Below are 21041 nucleotides of genomic sequence, written 5' to 3' on the forward strand. Positions count from 1 at the left end.
AGCCCCAGCCCTGCCAGATCTAACTTGTCCTCCTCAGGATTCCCAAACGCCCCTCCTCCAAGTCCACATTTGCTACTTCATCAAATGCTAGCTATACATACCTCAGTCATACCTTTACATTAGACTATACCCCCTGAGGAGGATCCTGTGATCACACAAAGGTAGGCCTTGAGGACCCAGGCCAGGTAGCCTGAGCCACAAGAGGAGGAATTAAGGCAAAATGGCCCTTGAAATGTCTTGTTTTCTTTTCAGTCTCCCCACCACACCAAAGGAGCCTGTGGGGCCTGGATGCCGTTTCATTCATCACCAGCATCTAGCATGTTGCAAGTGCTCACGAAACATCTGCCAGAACCTCTTCAAGACCTTGTATGCAGCAGATGTTCAACTGTTTAAGCGGAGAAATTAAATTGTCACCAAAAAAACCACAAGTGTGTCTGCTCAACACGCACCCTCAACACCACTGTTCGTCAATTTTATTCATTTTAGTTAGTTCTGGGATAAAATGGAACCTCCTGGTTTTTTCACTATATTTCCTTAATTAAGTGAAAACAAACATCGTTTTTCCTAGTGGTAGTTTATGATCAGTGAATCTTCAGAGCAAACTGCCTTTTTTTTTTGTTCTTTTTTTTTTGTTTTTTTTTCCAAACTGCCTTTTACATCTATACAAGTTGCAGGAAAAAAATCTATTCTTTGTCAAATTGTATATTGAGTTTTTCTGAGTTACCTACCACAAATACTTTTCTTCTATTACTACCACTTCCTCAATTGTTTTTTTAACCTATGCTCTACTTTTTTTTTTCTAGTTTTGAGATATAGTTGACATATAATATTATGTTACTTTCAGGTATACAACAGTGGTTCAAACAATTCTATACTTTATGAAATGCTCACCACAAGAAATGTAGTTACCATGTATCATCAAACAAAGTTATTACAGTATTATTGACAATATTCCCTAAGCTTTACTTTTTTTTTTTAAAGATTTTATTTATTTATTCATGAAAGACACAGAGAGAGAAAAGCAGAGACATAGGCAGAGGGAGAAGCAGGCTCCAGGCAGAGAGCCTGATGTGGGACTCGATCTTGAGATCACAGATCACACCCTGAGCGAGGGGCAGGTGCTCAACTGCTGAGCCACCCAGGCGTCCCAGTGCTTTTCAATCCTATAACTTATTCATATTATAACTACAAGTCTGTACCTCTTAAACTCCTTTGCCTACTTCACTCATCCCCTAACTTCCTCCCCTCTGGCAACCACTAGTTTGTTCTCTGTATTTATGAGTTTGTTTCTCTTTTTTGTTGTTGTTTTTTATTTGCTTTGCTTTTTAGATTCCACAGGTAGTAAGATCAGACAGTATTTGTCTTTCTCTGTTGACTATTTTACTTAGCATAATACCCTCTAGGTCTATCCACGTTGTTACAAACCTTAATTTCTATCATACATAACATTCTATTTTTATAGGAAAGATCACCCTAACTTGGCCATGAACAGTACCTTTTACTTCCTAAGTATATCTCCATTATATAGTGAAGAACATAATCTTGGGGCACCTGGGTGGCTCATTGGTTGAGCGACTGCCTTTGGCTCGGGACATGGTCCCAGGGTCCTAGAATCAAGACTCACATTGGGCTCCCTACTTCTCCCTCTCCCTCTGCCTATAGTTCCTCCTGCTTGTGCGCTCTCTCTCTCTCTCTCTCTGTCAAATAAATAGATAAAATCTATAAATAAATAAATAAATAAATAAATAAATAAATAAATAAAATAATCTCAATTGTTTTTTCCTCTTCTTAAAAATAATTTTTTTAAGATTTATTTATTCATGAGAGACAGAGAGAGAGGAGGCAGAGACATAGGCAGAGGGAGAAGCAGGCTCTTCACAGGAGCCCGATGTGGAACTCGATCCTGGATCCCGGGATCATGACCTCAGCCGAAGGCAGCCGCCCAACCACTGAGCCACCCAGGCGCCCCATTCTTTTTAAAAATAATTTAGATTTTGTTAAAATAGTCCTCTTGTAATATTTTTTAAAGATTTATTTATTTATTTATTTATTTATTTATTTATTTATTTGAGAGAGAGAGAGAGCACGCATGCATGAGCATGAGCAGGGGCAAAGGGAGAGAAGACGACTCCTGCTGAGCAAGGAGTCCAATGCAGGGCTTGATCCCAGGACTCTGGGATCATGACCTGAGCCAAAGGCAGTCACTTAACCAACTGAGCCACCCAGGCATCCCAAAACTAATTTAGATTTTAACTTGCCTGAAAATTATGGCCATTTATAAGTCATTTTTTCTTCAAATGAGTACCCAATGTTCTGAACAACATTTTTTTTTTTTTAAAAAGTAGCCTCCATTGCTCAATGTGGAGCTTGAACTCAAAACCCTGAGATCAAAAGTCACATGGTCTACCGACTAAGCCAGCCAGGCACCCCACAACATTTAGTTTTAAAATGCCTTAGGGGCACTTGGGTGGCTCAATATAGTTAAACATCAGACTTTTTTTTTTTTTTTTTTTTTTTTAGTATTTTATTTATTTATTCCTGAGAGACACAGAGAGAGAGAGGCTGAGACACAGGCAGAGGGAGAAGCAGGTTCCCAGCAGGGAGCCCTGTGTGGGACTTGATCCTGGGACCCCAGGATCACAACCTGAGCCAAAGGCAGACGCTCAACCACTGAGCCACCCAGGTGCCCCTAACATCAGACTCTTGATCTCAGCTTAGGTCTTGAAAGTAGAATATTTCTGAAAGTAGAATATTGATTTCCAGGGACTTGGGAAGGGAGAAATCGGGGAGATTTGCTAACAGATATGAGGTTTCTTTTTGGTGTGATGAAAATATTCAATAGTTTATTGTGGTGATGGATGGACAATTCTGTAAATATACCAAAAGGCACCAAATTATACAGTTTGAATTGGTGAATGATGTGGCATATGAATCATATCTCAGTAAAGGTGTTAAAAGGGGAGTCTGCCTGGTTTAGACAATAGACCATGAGGCTCTTAATCTTGCATTTGTAAGTTCAAACCCCATGTTAAATGTAGAGATTACGTAAAAATAAAATATTTTTTTTTTAAGATTTTATTTATTTGAGACAGGAAAAGCACGAGTGGGGGGAGGAGTGGAGGGAAAGGAAGAAGCAGATTCCCTGCTAAGCACAAACTAGCCCCAGGGCTCAATCCCAGGACCAAAGGATCAGGACCTAAGCCAAAGGCAGACAGACACATAACCAACTGAGCTACCCAGATGCCCCTAAAAATAAAATCTTTATTTAGCTATTTTTTAAAAGATTTATTTATTCATGAGAGAGACACACACACAGAGACAGAGACATAGGCAGAGGGAGAAGCAGGTTCCCTCTCTGGAGCCTGATGTGGGACTCAATCCCAGGACCCCGGGATCACGACCTGAGCCAAAGGCAGCCACTCAACCACTGAGCCACCCAAGTGTCCCAAATAAAACATTGGGGGGAAAAAAAGATGTTAAAATAATGCTTAGAAGAACAATTTTGGGTCAATTGACAAAATTAGAACATAGAAGGTAGATTTTTAAAAAGTACCGTATCAATATTAAGTTAATCAAAGATGATGCCTATATCATAATTGAATAGAAGAAAGACTTAATTCTGGGAAAATATCAGTGAAGTACTTGAGAAGTAAGAAATCATACTGCATGAAACTTACTCTCAAATAGTTAAGGAGAAAAAAAATAGTTAAGGAGAACACATGAAACTAACGTAACATTGTGTGTCAACTGTACTTCAATTTTTAAAAATTAGTTAAGGAGAAAATATATATACATTAGATAGAGCACAAATGATAAAACAAATCAAACAAAAATGTTGACCATTGGTCAATATGGGTACAGATAGATGCTCTCTGTCCATTCCTGCAACTTTTCTTTTTTTTTCCTGTAACTTTTCAATAAATTTTTCCCTTTTAAAAAATTTTTTACTGAGGTATAAACATATAGCAACTTTTCCATAAATATGAATTCTTTTTTAAGCCATTCTGGGGAAAGGACTTAAATAAAAATTTCTCCAAAGATGATACACTGACACTCAACAAGCATATGCACATACTCAGCATTGCTAATCACCAGAGATATGCAAATTAAAACCACAATGAGCTATCACCTTTCACCCATTAGGATGGCTGCTATAGAAAGAAAGAAAGAAAGAAAGAAAGAAAGAAAGAAAGAAACAAACAAACAAACAAACAAACAAACAAAGAAAGAAAGAAAGGGAGAAAGAGAGAAAGAGAAGAAAGAGAAGAAAGAGAAGAAAAGGAAGAAAGAGAAGAAAGAAAGAAAGAAAGAAAGAAAGAAAGAAAGAAAGAAAGAAAGAAAGAAAGAAAGAAAGAAAGAAAGAAAGAAAGAAAGAAAGAAAGAAAGAAAGAAAGAAAGAAAGAAAGAAAGAAAAACGAATGAACAGAACTGGTGTTAGCAAGTATGTGGAGAAATTGTGCACTGTTGGTAGAATTGTAAAGTGGTGTAACTGCTAGGGAGAATAGTCTAGAGTTTCCTCCAAAAATGAAAAACAGGGCAGCCTCAGGTGGCTCAGCGGTTTACCACTGCCTTCAGCCCCAGGTATGATCCTGGAGACTGGGCGTGATCCTGGAGACGCCGGCTCGAGTCCCACCATGTCCCATGTCCCATGTCGGGCTCCCTGCATGGAGCCTGCTTCTCCCTCTGCCTGTGTCTCTGCCTCTCTCTCTCTCTCTCTCTCTCTCTCTGCCTCTCTCTCTCTGTCTCTCTGTGTCTCTAATAAATAAATAAAATCTTAAAAAAAAAACCCAAAAATGAAAAACAGAACTACCACCTCATCTAGCAATCCTACTTGAGGATATATATACCCAAAAGAATTGAAAGCAAGATCTCAAAGAGGTATTTGCATACCTATGTTCATAGCAGCACTATTCAAAATAACCAAAAGGTGGAAGTACCCAAATGTCCATCAACAGGTGAATGTATAAACAGAATGGGGCATATACATACAATGGAATATCATTCAGCTAAAAAATGAAGGAAACCCTGCCACATACTACAACATAGATGAACCTTGAGGATACTATGCTAAGCGAAACAAGCCAGTCACAAAAAGACAAATATCACATGCTTCCACTTCTATGAGGTATCTAAAGTAGTCAAATTCATAGAAACAGAAAATAGAAGAGTGGTTACCAGGGGTTGGAGAGATGGGGTAAGGGGGAGTTGTTTCACAGATAGAGAGTTTCAGTTGTGCACAAAGAAAAGATTCTAGAGATTTGTTTCACAACTGAACACTACCAAAGTGCACATTCAAAAATGTTTAAGATGGTAAATTTTATGTTATGTGTTTTTTACCACACACACACAAAAAAAATTTAAGTGCCCATTCTGGAAATCAGGGCCTCTTAAGAACACCACCTCCTCCCTTGATCTTGCTTAGTAAAAGGTTTAAGTCTAACAGGTAGGTGTCCTCTCACAGTTTAAGGGACTGGAGTCCCCTTATAATAAGGAATAGATAGGAACACCTGGGTGGCTCAGTGGTTGAGCGTCCGCCTTCAGCTCAGGGAGTGATCCAGGGGTTCCAGGATTGAGTCCCACATCGGGCTCATCGGGAGCATGCCTCTCCCTCTGCCTATGTCTCTGCCTCTCTCTCTGTATCTCCCATGAATAAATAAATAAAATCTTTAAAAAAAAAAAAGGAATCGATAAATGACATCTGAGGAACTCTTGGAAAACCCCTAACAATAAGGCAGACCTTAGTTTCAGTTGTGCACAAAGAAAAGATTCTAGAGATCTAACTCCCTTGACTCCCTCGACTTCTGCTGAGCTAGTTCATCCTTTCTTCACTTCCAGCTGCTGAGGGCTTTGCAGAGCTTTTGAGGAGGTACATGCATGCCTGGTATGTCGTAGACCCTATATGCTGGTCCTATTAGGTGGGTGGGATGGTTTAACTAAATCCACAGTTGTGCCACTTCATGTGAACCCAGGAAGATTGATCATCCAGGCAGCGGGCCTGTAGAGCAACGCTGGATCCACCAGGGGGCACCAGGCACCATACTGTGCCATGTCTAGTATTTGGCCCAGTCCCTGGCCACCTACCCATGCTAAGGGTCCACTGACCAGCCTGCCTCTGCTCTTCATAGGGGTTAGGCTTGGGTAGAAGGTCGAGGTGTCCTCTGGCAGAGGCCGGTTTGTTCATAAGCCATATTGATTCTCCCAAAGTAAATGCCCATCAAACATGCCAAAGAGGGCATCACAAGCAACAAAACAACAGTTGAGTTCTCTGGGACTTGATCTTTTTGGTCTCCGTTCCTTAGGCTCTGAGTCCACAAGTCCTCACAGTCCTTCCTCCCAATCTTCTTCTACGTCCAAGAGGTTTTTCTGGAGGGCGAGAAGGGGGCTGGCTAAGAAGGGCTATCCCTGGGACGCCTGGGTGGCCCAGTGGTTAAGTATCTGCCTTTGGCGCAGGGCATGATCCCGGTGTAGGGATCAAGTCTCACTGGATTCCCTGTGAAGGGCCTGCTTCCCTCTCTGTCTATATTTCTGCCTCTCTCTGTGGGTCTCTCATGAATAAATAAATAAAATCTAAAAAAAAAGAAAAAAAAGAAAAAGAAGAAAGAAAGAAAGAAAGAAGAAAGAAGAAAGAAAGAAAGAAAAAGCAAAGGGAGAAATAAAGACAGACGAAGGACGAAGTACGACTTGGTGTGACGTCAATAAGTCCTCATTTCTTATTTGAATTCCTTTCATTCCTTCCGCCCTTTCACTCCTCCCTTCCTCCCGTACCTCCATTCCCTCCCTTCCCTTCCTTCCCTTCCCTTCCCTTCCCTTCCCACTCCCGTCCCTTCCCTTCCTTTCCTTCCCTTCCCTTCCTTAAATGCAACCACCCTCCCCCACCCACACTGACCACTTGGGGGCCTGAGTAGTGGCTCCAAGGATGAGTGACCAGAAAAATAATGCTCAGTGCACTATCACATTCCCTCAGGACTGGCCTCTGGACACAGGTTCCTTCCTGCCCTGGGGATATTCCGACAGCCTGGAAAGCTTATGGATGCCCAACTCTCATTTCTTGGACCTCCTTGACTCTATTTCAACAACCCCCTTAGAAGTCAGGTTCTATGCCCGTGACCCTAAACTCGGGAACCTCCCTTTCTGACTCCCACATTTGGACAACACATAGCCCCTCTCTCCCATTTCACCTTGCTAGCACCCTAGCTGGCTCTGCCTCTGCCCAGCTGTAGATACTGACATGCCAATCTGCAGCCACGGGCATCTGTCTGCCCGGCTTTGCAGCTCTCGTTCCCATAAAGCTAAAAACCAGCATGACTATGCATACCTAACGGCCAGGCAAATCTCCCAGTGCCCATTCCCCATAGGAATGGGACCAAAATGCCCTCACTTTCTTTCCTCAGGTCCCCATCCCACTCCTGCCACCTTCATCACCGACAGAAGATTGGCTTTCCATGTCTTGTAAAACAAGCCACTCAGGCAAAATCCCTTGGTTTCCCTGCCTTCCACGGTTCTCCCACTTCCTCCCGCCTCATGGCCATCTCTCACTCGACCTTAGAGCCGACGTTCCGTTGGGGGCGAAGCTACAGTCCGTGCACGATTTCCCTAATGAGCCAAGTAATTAGAATTCCAGTCGAGTAGAGCGGTGTACCGGCAAGAAAGGCTCATGGTAGGACAGTAAAGAATGTGAAAGAATTGCTGGACAAAAAGGAATCGCGTACTGCGTTATACTACAGAGACGTTTTAACGCCATAATTGTGAGCTCGGGTGAAGTGCTCGTAAAAGATTGGTCGGGCGGATAGAAAATCGACAAGGGTAGTGGGTGGAAGGGACAAAAATAAGATGAGGAACACTAAGCGTGGGGGGGGGCTTGGCCAGATGGGAAAGGCGAGGGTAAGGATGTAGGGAGCGTGGATTGGTGGAAAAGACCACCTCATCTAGAATCCTGCCCCTCGGGGATCCCTGGGTGGCTCAGCAGTTCAGTGCCTGCCTTTGGCCCAGGACATGATCCTGGACTCCTGGGATTGAGTCCCGCGTCGGGCTCCCGGCATGGAGCCTGCTTCTCCCTCTGCCTGTGTCTCTGCCCCTCTCTCTCTCTCTCTCTCTATCATGAATAAATAAATAAAATCTTAAAAAAAAAAAAAAAAGGAATCCTGCCCCTCCAAGTCCAGCCCCTACCCACCCCACAGTGATCTGCCAAATCTTCAGGCCTCCCCTCACTGCTAAGAGCTTTCTCTTATGTTGCAAACATGCAAGTCACCCAGAAACAACTCCCTTCACCATCTCCCCTACTTGCATGTACTCTTTGCCTCCCTTCACCTCTCGAATTCCTGAAGGGTAGTGGGCAGCTCTGTTTCTCTTTCCTCATTTCCTGCTCCTTCCACAATGTTGCCCCAACAAGTCCTCATCTCTGTCACAGCTGTCCTCCAATCACCTGGTTTTCAAATCAAACACCTTTTTGGTCTTTTTGCAAATTGGATTTCTCTGCATCATCTGTCACATTTGACAAACCTGACTTTTGCCTTCTCTGACACACATTCTTAATTTGCCTATTCTTCTCACTCTACATTTTTTTTTAATTTTAAGTAGGCTCCACCCCCAACGTGGGGCTTGAACTCACAATCCCAGGACCAAAAGTCACATGTTCTACTGACTGAGCCAGCCAGGTGCCCCATTCTTTCACTTTTCTATCATAAATTACTTACCTGTCCCCCCACATATAAACATCCAGTATATTGGAGTGTATTTTTCCCAAGTTCCCTCTTAAGCCCTCCCTTCTCTCTACATCAGTGGCTATCTATCTATCTATCTATCTATCTATTTATTTGGCAGATAGAGAGCACAAGCAGAGGGCGCAGTAGAGGGGAAGGAGAAGCAGGCTTCCCACTGAGCAGGGAGCCTGACATAGGGTTCAACATGGGGCTCAATCCCAGGACCTTGGGATCATGACCTGAGCTGAAGGCAGACACTTAACCAACTGAGCCACCCAGGCACCCCTCAGAGGCTTTCTTCTTAACTGAAGTTTTTATTTTGAAATAATTGGAGGTTCATATGCAGTTGTAAGAATGTGAGCTCCAAGGGGCGCCTGGGTAGCTCAATCAGTTAAGCATCAGACTCTTGATCTTAGCTCAGTTCGTGAATTCAAGCCACTGTCAGGCTCCTTGCTGGGCATGGAGCCTACTTTAAAAAAGAGAAAGAGGGGGGCAGCCCTGGTGGCTCAGCGGTTTAGCGCCACCTTCGGCCCAGGGCCTGAATCTGGAAACCCAGGATGGAGTTGCACATCAGGCTCCCCTCATGGAGCCTGCTTCTCCCTCTGCCTGTGTCTCTGCTTCTCTCTCTCTCTCTCTCTCTCTCTCGAATAAATAAATAAAATCTTAAAAAAATAAAAATAAAAAAGAGAGAGAGAGAGGGCAGCCCGGGTGGCTCAGTGGTTTGGCGCCGCCTTCAGCCCAGGGTGTGATCCTGGAGACCCAGGATCGAGTCCCATGTCGGGGTCCCTGCATGGAGCCTGCTTCTCCCTCTGCCTGTGTCTCTGCCTCTCTCTCTCTCTCTCTCTCTCTCTCTCTCTCTCTCTCATGAATAAATAAATTTAAAACATCTTTAAAATTTAAAAAAAGAGAGAGAGAGAGAATAGGAGCTCCTATGTACTGTTTGCCCACCTTCCCCAATGGTAACATCTTACAAAATATAGTATAATATTACAACCAGGATATTGACACTGATACAGTTAAGACACAGAAACATCAACACCAGAATCCCTTGTGCTGTCCTTTTATAGCCACAGTCCCCATCCACCACCAGTGCCTCTGAAAGACAGAAATATCTGAAGCATTTGAATGGCTTCTTCTTACTTCTCACACACACTAGGGAGACACATTGGTACTGGAGATGGTGGGGAGCTCTCCAGATAATTCTTTTATATGCCCAGCTGAAAAACACTGCTCACACCCCCACACTATCCAATATCAGCTATTCTTGTAATGCTATTTTTCCTGGAAAATACTTTTTTAAGATTTTATTTATTTATTTGACAAAGAAAAAGAGAGTAAGCACAAGCAAGGGGAGCAGGAAAGGGTGAGGGGAGAAGCAGCCTCTCCACCAATCAGGAAGCCCAATGCAGGGCCTGATTCCAGACATTTAACGGACTGAGCCACCCAGACACCCTGAAAATGCTTTTTAAACCTGGGTCTCAAGTCCTACTGTTCTCCACAGCAGCCAGGATGTAGGCAACTCACTAGCTACTACTACTAGAATATCCTGTGGCTCCCCAAACCAACCCTATCCAGCTTCCCTAGCCTGAATCTGGTCCTTTTCATCCTCCTCCTAACCATGAGGTAATTCAGTCATGCACTGAACATCTATTAACTCCTACAGAGGCCAGGGCAGTGACCTGACATGACACTCATCCAACTATCCAGCCCAGGAATCCCACAATGCCTCCATGCTGCCTGGCCTCCTGGCCCTGAACAGGGCCCAGATAATTCACAAGTGTCATACATATTTGCCTTCAGTGAGGACCTGTGAAGTGAGTGCCCATTCTCTCTCCCAACTCCTGGCCACTTCAACTCACAGATTAGGAGGCTGCACTGGTGAAAAAGTCCTCCAGGAAAATTAGGAGCCTCTTACCTCACAGTACACAATGTCCGCTCCATAGTCCAGGGCCAGCAGCCGCATGGGGAGAGTGCCTACCCGAACCATAGGGGCTAAGATGAGTTTGTTGTGGTAGCACAGTGAGAGGCTGTGCTCAATCATTCCTCCTCTGCTGAAGCCTGCAGAAAAGGAAAACAAGAGTTAGAAATTCAAATAAAGAAAATCTCTTCTGTTAGATAGGTTTTTCTTCTTCTTTCCAATACATAAGACTTTGTTTTCCTTTTCTCTGACCATAAAAATAATGCACGCTTATTCATTCATTGAAAGAATATTTATTAGGTGTCTAGTCTGTGCCAGTCACTGTCCTAGTTTTGGGGATACATTACAAAACAAAACAGACAAAAATTCCTGTTCTAACAGAGCTTTTATTCTAGCAGGAAAACAAAGGCAAAAAAAAAATACATAATAAATAAATGATACAGTATGTTGGAAAATTAGTAATGCTAGAGAGTAAAAAACAGCAAGAAGTGGGGTGCCTGGGTGGTTCTATTGGTTAAGCATCTGCCTTCGGCTCAGGTCATGATCCCAGGGTCCTGGGATCAAGCCTCATGTTGGGCTCCCTACTCAGTAGGGAGCTTGCTTCTCCCTCTCCCTCTGCCTGCCACTCCACTTACTTGTGGTCCCTCTCTTTCTGTCAAATGAACAAATAAAAATATTTTACAAAAGAAAAAAAAACAGCAAGGAGAAAGGAAGATTGAAAACACCAGGGATGGATTAAAATTTCTTTCCATTTCATTGAGATGTGATTGACATACAGTATATTAGTTTAAGGTGTACAACATAACGATTTGATATATGTGTATGCTACAAAATGAATACCGCAATAACTTAACATCTATTACCTCATATATTAATAATTTTAAAAATAATAATAATTTTTGTCTTGTGATGATGATGACCTACTATTAGTAGGGTGCTTGAATGGGTCAGTAGGTTGGGTGTTTGACTCTTGATTTTGGCTCAGGTCATGATCTCAGGGTTGTGGGACAGAGTTCTGTGATGAGCTCAGCTCACAGAGTCTGCTTGGGATTCTTTCCCCCTTGCTGCTCCCTCCTGCTCGCTCTCTCTCTCTCTCATTAAGTAAGTAAGTAAGTAAGTAAGTAAATAAATAAATAAATAAATAAATAAATAAATAAATAAAATCTTTATTAAAAAAGATCTATTCTTAGCAACTTTTAAATACACAATATTGTCAACTATAGTTGCTATGCTGTATATCACATCCTCAGAAGATATTTATCTTCTAGCTGGAAGTTCATATCTATTTTTTCCTTTTTTGAGAGAGAAAGAGAGAGAGAAGGGGGCAGGGTGAAGAAGAGGATGAGAGACAAGAGGACTCCATGCTGAATGTAGAGCCTGACACGGGGCTCAATCACATGACCCTGAGACCATGACCTGAGCTAAAATCAAGAGTTAGACATTTAACCAACTAAGCCACTCAGGTGCCCTAGAAGTTACTATCTTCTGACCACCTTCACCCACTTACCTCATACTCCCAGCAGGAAAAATATAAATAAATGGTATACTAATGGTATATTTTACATTAAAATATAAAAATATGTGAAAATATTTACATTAAAATATAAAAGTTTAAATAAGGAAACCAAGATAGGCTTCAATGGGAAGGTAACATTAAAGCTAAGACTTGAGTTGGTCAAGTTGGTATCTAGTAGAAGAATATACAGCAGAAGAAACAGCTTCCCTGATGTGTTAGAGGAACAGTGAGGAGGCCAATGTGGTTGGAACACAAAGAGGAGAAGAGAGAGTAATGAAAGTCAGATACACGATATCACAGCAGTAAGCAGATAGGACACAGTGTCAGATCCCATACGGACTTGAAGTACACTCTGTGGACTTTTTCAGCTCTTCACAAAACAGAAGCCAGTAAAGGACTTTAAGTAGAGAAGTAGCATGACTGAACATGTTTTCTCATGATCACAGTGATTACTCTAGAACAAGCAATTGGTTAGGGGCCAGAGTAAACACAGGGAGACCAAGTACAAGGCTCTTTGATAACCAACATAAGAGACGATGGTGGCTTGGCATGCCTGGGTAGCTCAGCAGTTGAGCATCTGCCTTCAACTCCAGGTGTGATCCTGGGGTCTGGGGATCGAGTTCTGCTTTGGGCTCCCTGCGGGTAGCCTGCTTCTCCCTCTGCCTATGTCTCTGCCTCTCTCTCTTTGTCTCTCATGAATAAATAAGTAAAATCTTAAAAAAAAAAAAAAAAAAAGATGATGGTGGCTCAGGCCAGGAAGCTGGTAGTAGAGGTAGTGAGAAGTGGTCACATCCTAAATATATACTTTGAAGGTAAAGCCAACAGGAGTAAAAAGAAAAAAATCAAAATTCCATATCCCAGAGAAAACTGTTAATATTTACTTATGCTGAGCAAATATGGACCCCCCTAAAAAGTCACAAACCTAGCTAGCCAATGTTCCATTCTGCTCAGTTACTAACAATGTCTCCATTTTCTCTTTACTATTTAGCCCATTCCGGCTGGTGCCCTCCTCTACCATTCTACTAAAACTGCTCTGATTAAAGTCACCAATTACCTGGAAGTTGGGCAATCAACCACACACACACTTGTCCACAATCTGGTTTCACTAACAGTACAGTGACATGGTTGAGCCTCCCCTCTTCTTGACCTCTCCCCTCCCTAGGCTTCCCTGACCCCACACTTTCCTGGTTTTTCTCCCACCTCTCTGTCTTGCTTCTCAGCATCTTTGCTGGTTCCACCTCCTCAACTCACATGTTGAGTTTCCTCCTTAGTCTTGGGCCCTCTTCTCTTCTAATTCCACACATTCTCCGATGTAAATGTATTCACTCCCATGGCTTACAATATTGGTAATATACTGGTGATCTCTTTTTTTTTAAAGATTTTATTTATTTATTCATAGAGACATAGAGAGAGAGAGAGAGGCAGAGACACAGGCAGAGGGAGAAGCAGGCCCCATGCAGGGAACCCGATGTGGGACTCGATCCCGGGTCTCCAGGATCACACCCTGGGCTGCAGGCGGGCTAAACCGCTGCACCACCACGGCTGCCCATACTGGTGATCTCTAAAGGTATCTTATACCAACTGCTCAATATACATCCCCACCTGGGTATCTTAAGGACATCTTATAAGAAACATGCACAAAACAAAAATCTTGATCTGATCTGCCTTCCTAAGCTGCCTCTTCTGTCTTCATTAATTCATTCAACAGACATTTATTGAGCCCCTATAATATGCCAAGCACTGGTTGGCACTAGAGATAAAATGCAGAGGAGGAAGTCGAGTAGAAAAAGAGGGTTATAGAAAGAGAACTTACAAATACTTGGGAAATTAAACCACATACAGTGCTATGAAGGACATGAGGTTTTGGGAATCTGTGTCAACAGGAAAGGGACAGATAGAGGTTGAGAAGGGCTTCCCTTAAGAAATAATTGTTTCATTTTATTTTATTTTATTTTATTTATTTATTTTATTTATTTTAGAAAGACAGCGAGCACAAGGGGTCAAGAGGGGAAGTACAGAGGGGGTGGGAGAAGGAGGGGGAAAGAATCTCAGACTCCACATGAGCACAGAGCCTGACATAGGGCTTGATCTCATAACCCCGAAATTAAGACCTGGGCCACAATCAAGAATCAGATGCTTAACTGACTGAGCCACCTAGGCATCCAATAAATAATTTCTGATTCAAGATCCCAAGGGAGTGAAGGTGTTAATCAGGCCAATACAGGTAGAGAAAAGGTTTCCCATTTCAGCAACTAACACCTCCATTCACCCAGTTACTCATCCTTAATCCATATTCCCCACATTCAATCTATCACTAACTCCTTCTGAAACAGCCTTCAAAATATAACTAATCCATCGGCTTGGCTCCATATCTAGTGCCACCACTGTGCACAAAGCCCAGTCATCTAATGGCTCTCCCCAAATCTAATCTTACCTCCTCCTATCCTTTCTTTTAAAAAAAGATTTTTTTAATTTTTTTTAGATTTTATTTATTTATTCATGAGAGACACAGAGAGAGAGGGGCAAAGACAGAGGCAGAGGCAGAAGCAGGCTCCATGCAGGGAGCCCGATGTGGGACTTGATCCTGGGTCTCCAGGACCACGCCCTGGGCCGAAGGCAGGCACTAAACCACTGAACCACTGGAGCTGCCCAAGATTTTACTTATTTATTTAAGAGAGAGAGAGAGAGAAAGCAAGAGACAGAGCATGAACAGAGGGGGAGGGGTGAAGGGGGAGGGAGAAGCAGACTCTCCAATGCACTGAGCCGTGCATTAGGCTCAAACCTGGGACTCCAGAATCACGACTTGAGCCCTTGAGCCGAAGGCAGATACTAAACCGACTGAGCCATCTAGGCGCCCCTCCTATCCTTTTTCTGTTCCATACTGCATGGGTTTTGAAAAAGACAACTCTGGGGGATCCCTGGGTGGCGCAGCGGTTTGGCGCCTGCCTTTGGCCCAGGGCGTGATCCTGGAGACCCGGGATCGAATCCCACATCGGGCTTCTGGTGCATGGAGCCTGCTTCTCCCTCTGCCTATGTCTCTGCCGCTCTCTCTTTCTCTCTCTGTGACTATCATAAATAAATAAAAATTTAAAAAAAAAAGACAACTCTGATAATACCACTTCCTTGTTTATATCCTTCAGTGGTTTCCCACTCAGTTTAGGGATAACTCCCAAACCCTTCTGATGGCCCATCAAGCCCTGCACGACCTGTCCCTGTTCACATCTCCAGCTCATCTTAAGCCTCTCTTCCACTCATTCTCCTTGCTCTGGCCCCCTGGCCTTCTTTGAAAGTCTCCTACACTAAGCTCTCTGCAACCTGGGGCCCATGCACTTGCAGTCCTCTCTGTCTAGAACACTCTCCTGGACTCAATCATACACACCCACACTAAGGTCCTCTTTACCTTGAACGTCCCCTTTTTGGAGACATTTCCCTACCAGACCATCTAACTTCAGGTCCCTAGTCACATGCTCTCACAACACTTTGTTCTTCCTTATAGCTCAGTTACAATCCATGTGTCCACACTTACTTGTGTGGTCTCTCGTTTATCCCCCATCTCCTGCTCTAGATCACCAGGACAACAAGTCCCACAAAGACAGGAACATGGCTACCTAGTTCACTGCCAGGTTTCTAGCCCTGAGCCAGGGCTTGGCCCTTAGCAGCAGCTTCGAAAGGAAGGCGTGACCAAACACTTACTCTGTGGTGGCTGAGGACACCCTCTTGTTGGGACATTGGTCCAGGGACTCCCTCTGGTGCATGCCAGCAGGGCCTGACAGGGCCTGCCTCCAAGAAGGCTCCTCTCAAAGAAGCTAGGCTGTCCCCACCCTTTCCCAGTTCCCATCACAACCATTCACCCAGCCCTAAAATCACACCCAGATCACCATTTTAGTCACACAAACTGAGACAATCTCTCTACCATTCCTTTAAGGGCTGGTCTTCTCTATGACAGTTTGATGACCTTCTCAGTAGCCTTAACTTCAGTTTCATGGATACAAAAATCCCAACAATTATAATGCTTTTTGATTAAAGATAACACTATTCAAGGAAAACAACAAACTGGACTGGAAAAAAACCTTCCCAGCAGCCCGGGTGGCTCAGTGGTTTAGCACCGCCTTTAGCCCAGGGCCTGATCCTGGAGACCTGGGATCGAGTCCCATATTGGGCTCCCTGCAGGGAGCCTGCTTCTCCTTCTGCCTGTGTCACTGCCTCTCCCCCTCTCTGTCTCTCATGAATAAATAAATAAAATCTTTAAAAAAGAAAAAAAAACCTTCCCAGTCCCTTCCACATAAATTTTCCTGGAGACTATGATATTGCTTAAAAAACAATTTCTTTAAAATTAAATTTAGGGGGATCCCTGGGTGGCGTAGCGGTTTGGCGCCTGCCTTTGGCCCAGGGCGCGATCCTGGAGACCCAGGATCGAATCCCACGTCGGGCTCCCAGTGCATGGAGCCTGCCTCTCTCTCTGCCTGTGTCTCTGCCTCTCTCTGTCTCTCTCTGTGAGACTATCATAAATAAATAAAAATTAAAAAAATAAATAAATAAAAATAAAATTAAATTAAATTTAGGGATCCCTGGGTGGCTCAGCAATTTGGCCCCTGCCTTCAGCCCAGGGCCTGATCCTGGAGACCTGGGATCGAGTCCCATGTCGGGCTCCCTGCATGGAGCCTGCTTCTCCCTCTGCCTCTGTCTCTCTCTCTCTCTCTGTCTCTCACGTATAAATAAATAAAAATCTTTAAATAAATAAAAATCTTTAAATAAATAAATAATAAAATAAAATATAGAGTTAAAATTAAAGTCAATTAGGATTAAATATTCAGAGAATTATCCTACTTCCCACTCAAAACACCTGTAGATAAGAAAAAAATTAAAGTGACCTAATATATTTATAATGAGAAAGAGGTACTACAGTATATCTCTGTTACAGTTCTAAACACTGAATCAGAAGACCTGCCCTGAGGGCAGCCTGGGTGGCTCAGCAGTTTGGGTGCTTGCCTTCAGCCCAGGGCGTGATCCTGGAGACCCCGGATCGAGTCCCACATCGGGTTCCCTGCATGGAGCCTGCTTCTCCCTCTGCCTGTGTCTCTGTCTCTCTGTCTCTCTGTCTCTCTCTATCATGAATAAATAAATAAAATCTTAAAAAAAAAAAAAAAGAAGAAGAAGAAGAGGACCTGCCCTGGAATCCCAACTCTGCCCTGGGCAGATGAATTAACCTAGTAGAGAATGGAATAATTAACCTTATTCCATTCTCCCTCTGGAATATGAGACCCCAGCAGAATCTGCCAGGTGGGATATTGTGAAGAGTTAATTCTATGATGCTCAGTAGCTCTCCACACGTAGTAAGGGCTTAATAAATGTTCACTGCTCTCGCTACTGGGCTTTTACACTTTCAATACATTCTAAGTCTACTCTTCTATCAACAAACATCTACTAGCTGTTTTAGGATGAAGGCACTATGTGAAGTGCTGAAGGTAAAGAAATGGAAAGAACTAAGTTCTTGACCTCAAGAAGCTGCTCGGATCTGCCACTGCCAAGTGACTGATGACAAGAGCCTACAAGCCAGTCTCTCTGCTTCCAGGCCTATTATGTTCTGTATATGTTCCTTCCAGCAGCCAAAGGGGTCTTTCAAAACACAAATCAGGATAGGATATTATTCCCGTTCTCCAAAGCCTTCCCTACTGCTCTTAGAATTAAGTCCCAGCTCCTTCACAAGGCCTGCTCCCCCCCTTTCTCAGAAGCCCATTCATCATTTGCCCCCTGCCCTCTTAACTCCTCCATGTTAAGCTTCAGCTATTCTGATCTGTTTCTAGCTCCCCAAACTAACCTGCTCTCTCTCAGTTTGGAGTCTCTAAATAAGATGCCCCTGCTTAGAACCCATATTCCTATTCTTCCACCTGGCCGACTTCCAGTAGCCTTTCAGAACCTCCATACAGATGTCACTTCCTCCAGAAAGCCTTCCCTGACACTTATGTCCCAAACACAGAGTAAGGGAGCTCCTCTTAGCTCATTCCTGTCCTACATTGGAATATACTCTTGTAATTACAAGAGCAACTAACTATCAATCTGCCTTCCTCATCACAAATTAAAGGCAATCACTACATCTTGCTCATCACCAGGTCCTTGTCACAAAGTACACATCTGGCATAAGGTAGATGTTTAGGGTTTGTTGTGAAAAAAAGCTAACTGGGATGCCTGGGTGGCTCAGCGGTTGAGTGTCTGTCTTCGGCTCAGGGTATGATCTCAAGAGTGCCAGGATCGAGTCCCACATCGGGGTCCTCGCATGGAGTCTGCTTCTCCCTCTGCCTGTCTCTGCCTCCCTCTCTGTGGCTCTCATGAATAAATAAATAAAACCTAAAAAAAGGGTGGCCCGGGTGGCTCAGCGGTTTAGTGCTACCTTCAGCCCAGGGTGTGATCTTGGAGACCCAGGACCGAGTCCCACATCGGGCTCCCTACATGGAGCCTGCTTCTCCCTCTGCCTCTCTCTCATTCCTTTCTGTGTTTCTCATGAATAAATAAATAAAATCTTAAAAAAAAAAAAAAAACCTAAAAAATTTTAAAAATAAAAAAGAAGCTAACAGGTCAAATGGCAACAAGAACCACAATACGGTTAATGTTTCAGCCAAAGAAGAGCTCTATCACAGACAAATGTGTACTCTATAACAGAGCATTTCAAGTGCCTTGCCATACCTCAAGTATGATTACAGAGCAGACAAATGTCTACCCCAATCCCTTGCTTACCCAACTTGCATAAGAGCTACCACTAAAATGAATAAGATTCGGGTAGGAAAGCAGGAGGGGCACCCAGGTGGTGGCTTAGTCGGTTAAGTGTCTGCCTTTAGCTCAGGTCATGATCCCAGGGCAGATCAAGCCCCGCACTGGGCTCCCAGCTCAGTGCGGAGTATGCTGCTCTCTCTCTCCTTCTACCCCTCCCCCTATTCATGCTCTCTCTCTCTCTTGCTCTCTTTCAAATAAATAAATAAAATATTTTTTAATGCATTTTCTTTTTTTTAAGATTGTATTTATTTATTCATGAGAGACACAGACAGAGAGGCAGAGACATAGTTAGAGGGAGAAGCAGACTCCCTGCGTGGAACCTGATGCGGGACTTGATCCCAGGACCCTGGGATCACGCCCTGAGCCAAAGGCAGACACCCAACCACTGAGCCACCCAGGAGCCCTAAAAAATACATTTTCAAGAAAGTAGCAGGAGATGGAGTTGGGGGCAGATTCTGCAGAATGATTAGGAGATAAGCTGTAGGCCACAGGCATCCATCCATTAATAGCTTCTGAGTCAAGGAGTGACAAGGCCATGGCTGTGCTTTTTAGTAAGATCATTCGGAAAACAGATGATGGACTGGAGAATGAAAGACAGGAAGGAGGTAAGGAGTTGGGTTAGAAAGAGGATGAAATGATCTAGGCATATAGTGACACAGGCTGAAAAGAAAATGTTCAGGGGATCCCTGGGTGGCGCAGCAGTTTAGCGCCTGCCTTTGGCCCAGGGCGCGATCCTGGAGACCCGGGATCGAATCCCACGTCGGGCTCCCGGTGCATGGAGCCTGCTTCTCCCTCTGTCTATGTCTCTGCCTCTCTCTCTCTCTCTCTCTCTCTCTCTCTCTCTCACTGTGTGCCTATCATAAATAAAAAAATTTTTTTTTAATTTTTTAAAAAATGTTCAGCACTTGTACAACAGTCCTGATGCAGGCAGGAAAATGAAGGAACAGGGAGAGAATACTAACTAACAGCTACTTTTTATTTTTGCAATGCCTTGCAATTCCCTAAGTGCTTTGTTTATAACTGTGATTCTCAAATGGGGAGGCATATTAGAATCATTTGGAAAGGCTTTAAAAAATAGCAAAGTCCAGGCCTTACCCCCAAGTCAATTAACTCAGAATATAAACTCTTAAATGAATGAATGAATGAATGAATGAATGTAAACTCCATTAGGGCAGGAATTTTACCTGTTTTGCCCACTGTCTGTTTGAACAGTACCCAACATATACATGGTGCCCAGGAAATATTTATTGAACGAATAAATGAATGAATGGCTGTACCATTATCACCTGAGATCCAAGGGACAATAATTCTGTTTAAAACTTATGGAGTAACCAGGCAACGTGAGTTACTATGACAGCCCTGGGAAAAAAATACTACCAAGTTAGGCCCCTATTCTCATTCTTTTCACAAATAAGTAAAACTTTCTTATTTCTAGAGTACTATAATATAAAACATGTATCTCAATAACAACTAGAGATTACTCAATGTCTCCTGCGAACAGCAGGAAAAGAGAGGAGACTTATTCAGTAGCTGACAACTGACAAAAAGAAATCAAGGACCAAGGGCAAAGACTGGCTCAGACAGACTCCAATCTTTATGAGATTTTGAGTTAATCATCTTGTAAGGACTTGAGCATGGTGAGAAAGTAGCCATATAGTAACCAGCTTCCCTGCCCCAAATATTTCGGTAGAACCCAAATGCAACTACATACCTATGTATTATTCTTTTCTGATAATTCCTTCAGTGTATCTACTCTGGCTTGGTGCAAAGTAAGACTTTGTTTTTATCTGAAAAAAACAGTGCCACGTGTAAATGGATAAGACCTGTTGAGTCAGATGTCAAAGAAGCTACATAGGGTAGCCCCCGTGGCTCAGTGGTTTAGTGCTGCCTGCAGCCCAGGGTGTGATCCTGGAGACCCTGGATCAAGTCCCACGTCGGGCTCCCTGAATGGAGCCTGCTTCTCCCTCTGCCTGTGTCTCTGCCTCTCTCTCTCTCCTCTCTGTGTATTCTCATGAATAAATAAATAAAATCTTTAAAAAAAAAAAAAAAGAAGAAGAAGAAGAAGCTACATAGATAAGGAGCAAGGAGCTCTGATTTCTTGAGAAGAATCATAAAAGTAGTATAGAATCACAATATCTTG

General features: G+C 43.3%; 1 protein-coding gene across 6 annotated transcripts in view; it reads right to left on the bottom strand.

Annotated features, from left to right (window-relative positions):
• Nucleotides 1-21041, bottom strand: part of DUS2 (dihydrouridine synthase 2) — a 50637-nt gene that overhangs the window by 26919 nt on the left and 2677 nt on the right. For 3 of the 6 annotated variants that reach the window (XM_038538535.1, XM_038538532.1, XM_038538530.1), the window contains exon 2: nucleotides 10615-10757. In XM_038538535.1, the coding sequence (XP_038394463.1) occupies nucleotides 10615-10740 (126 nt within the window). In that variant the 5' untranslated portion in view covers nucleotides 10741-10757. Of the gene's footprint in view, nucleotides 1-101; nucleotides 386-6081; nucleotides 6364-10614; nucleotides 10758-20612; nucleotides 20689-21041 lie in introns of all 6 variants that reach the window. The other 3 variants (XM_038538534.1, XM_038538533.1, XM_038538531.1) reach the window with 3 other exon arrangements.

This window comes from Canis lupus, chromosome 5 (genome assembly GCF_011100685.1).
Source record: "Canis lupus familiaris isolate Mischka breed German Shepherd chromosome 5, alternate assembly UU_Cfam_GSD_1.0, whole genome shotgun sequence".
NCBI classification, from domain to species: domain Eukaryota; kingdom Metazoa; phylum Chordata; class Mammalia; order Carnivora; family Canidae; genus Canis; species Canis lupus.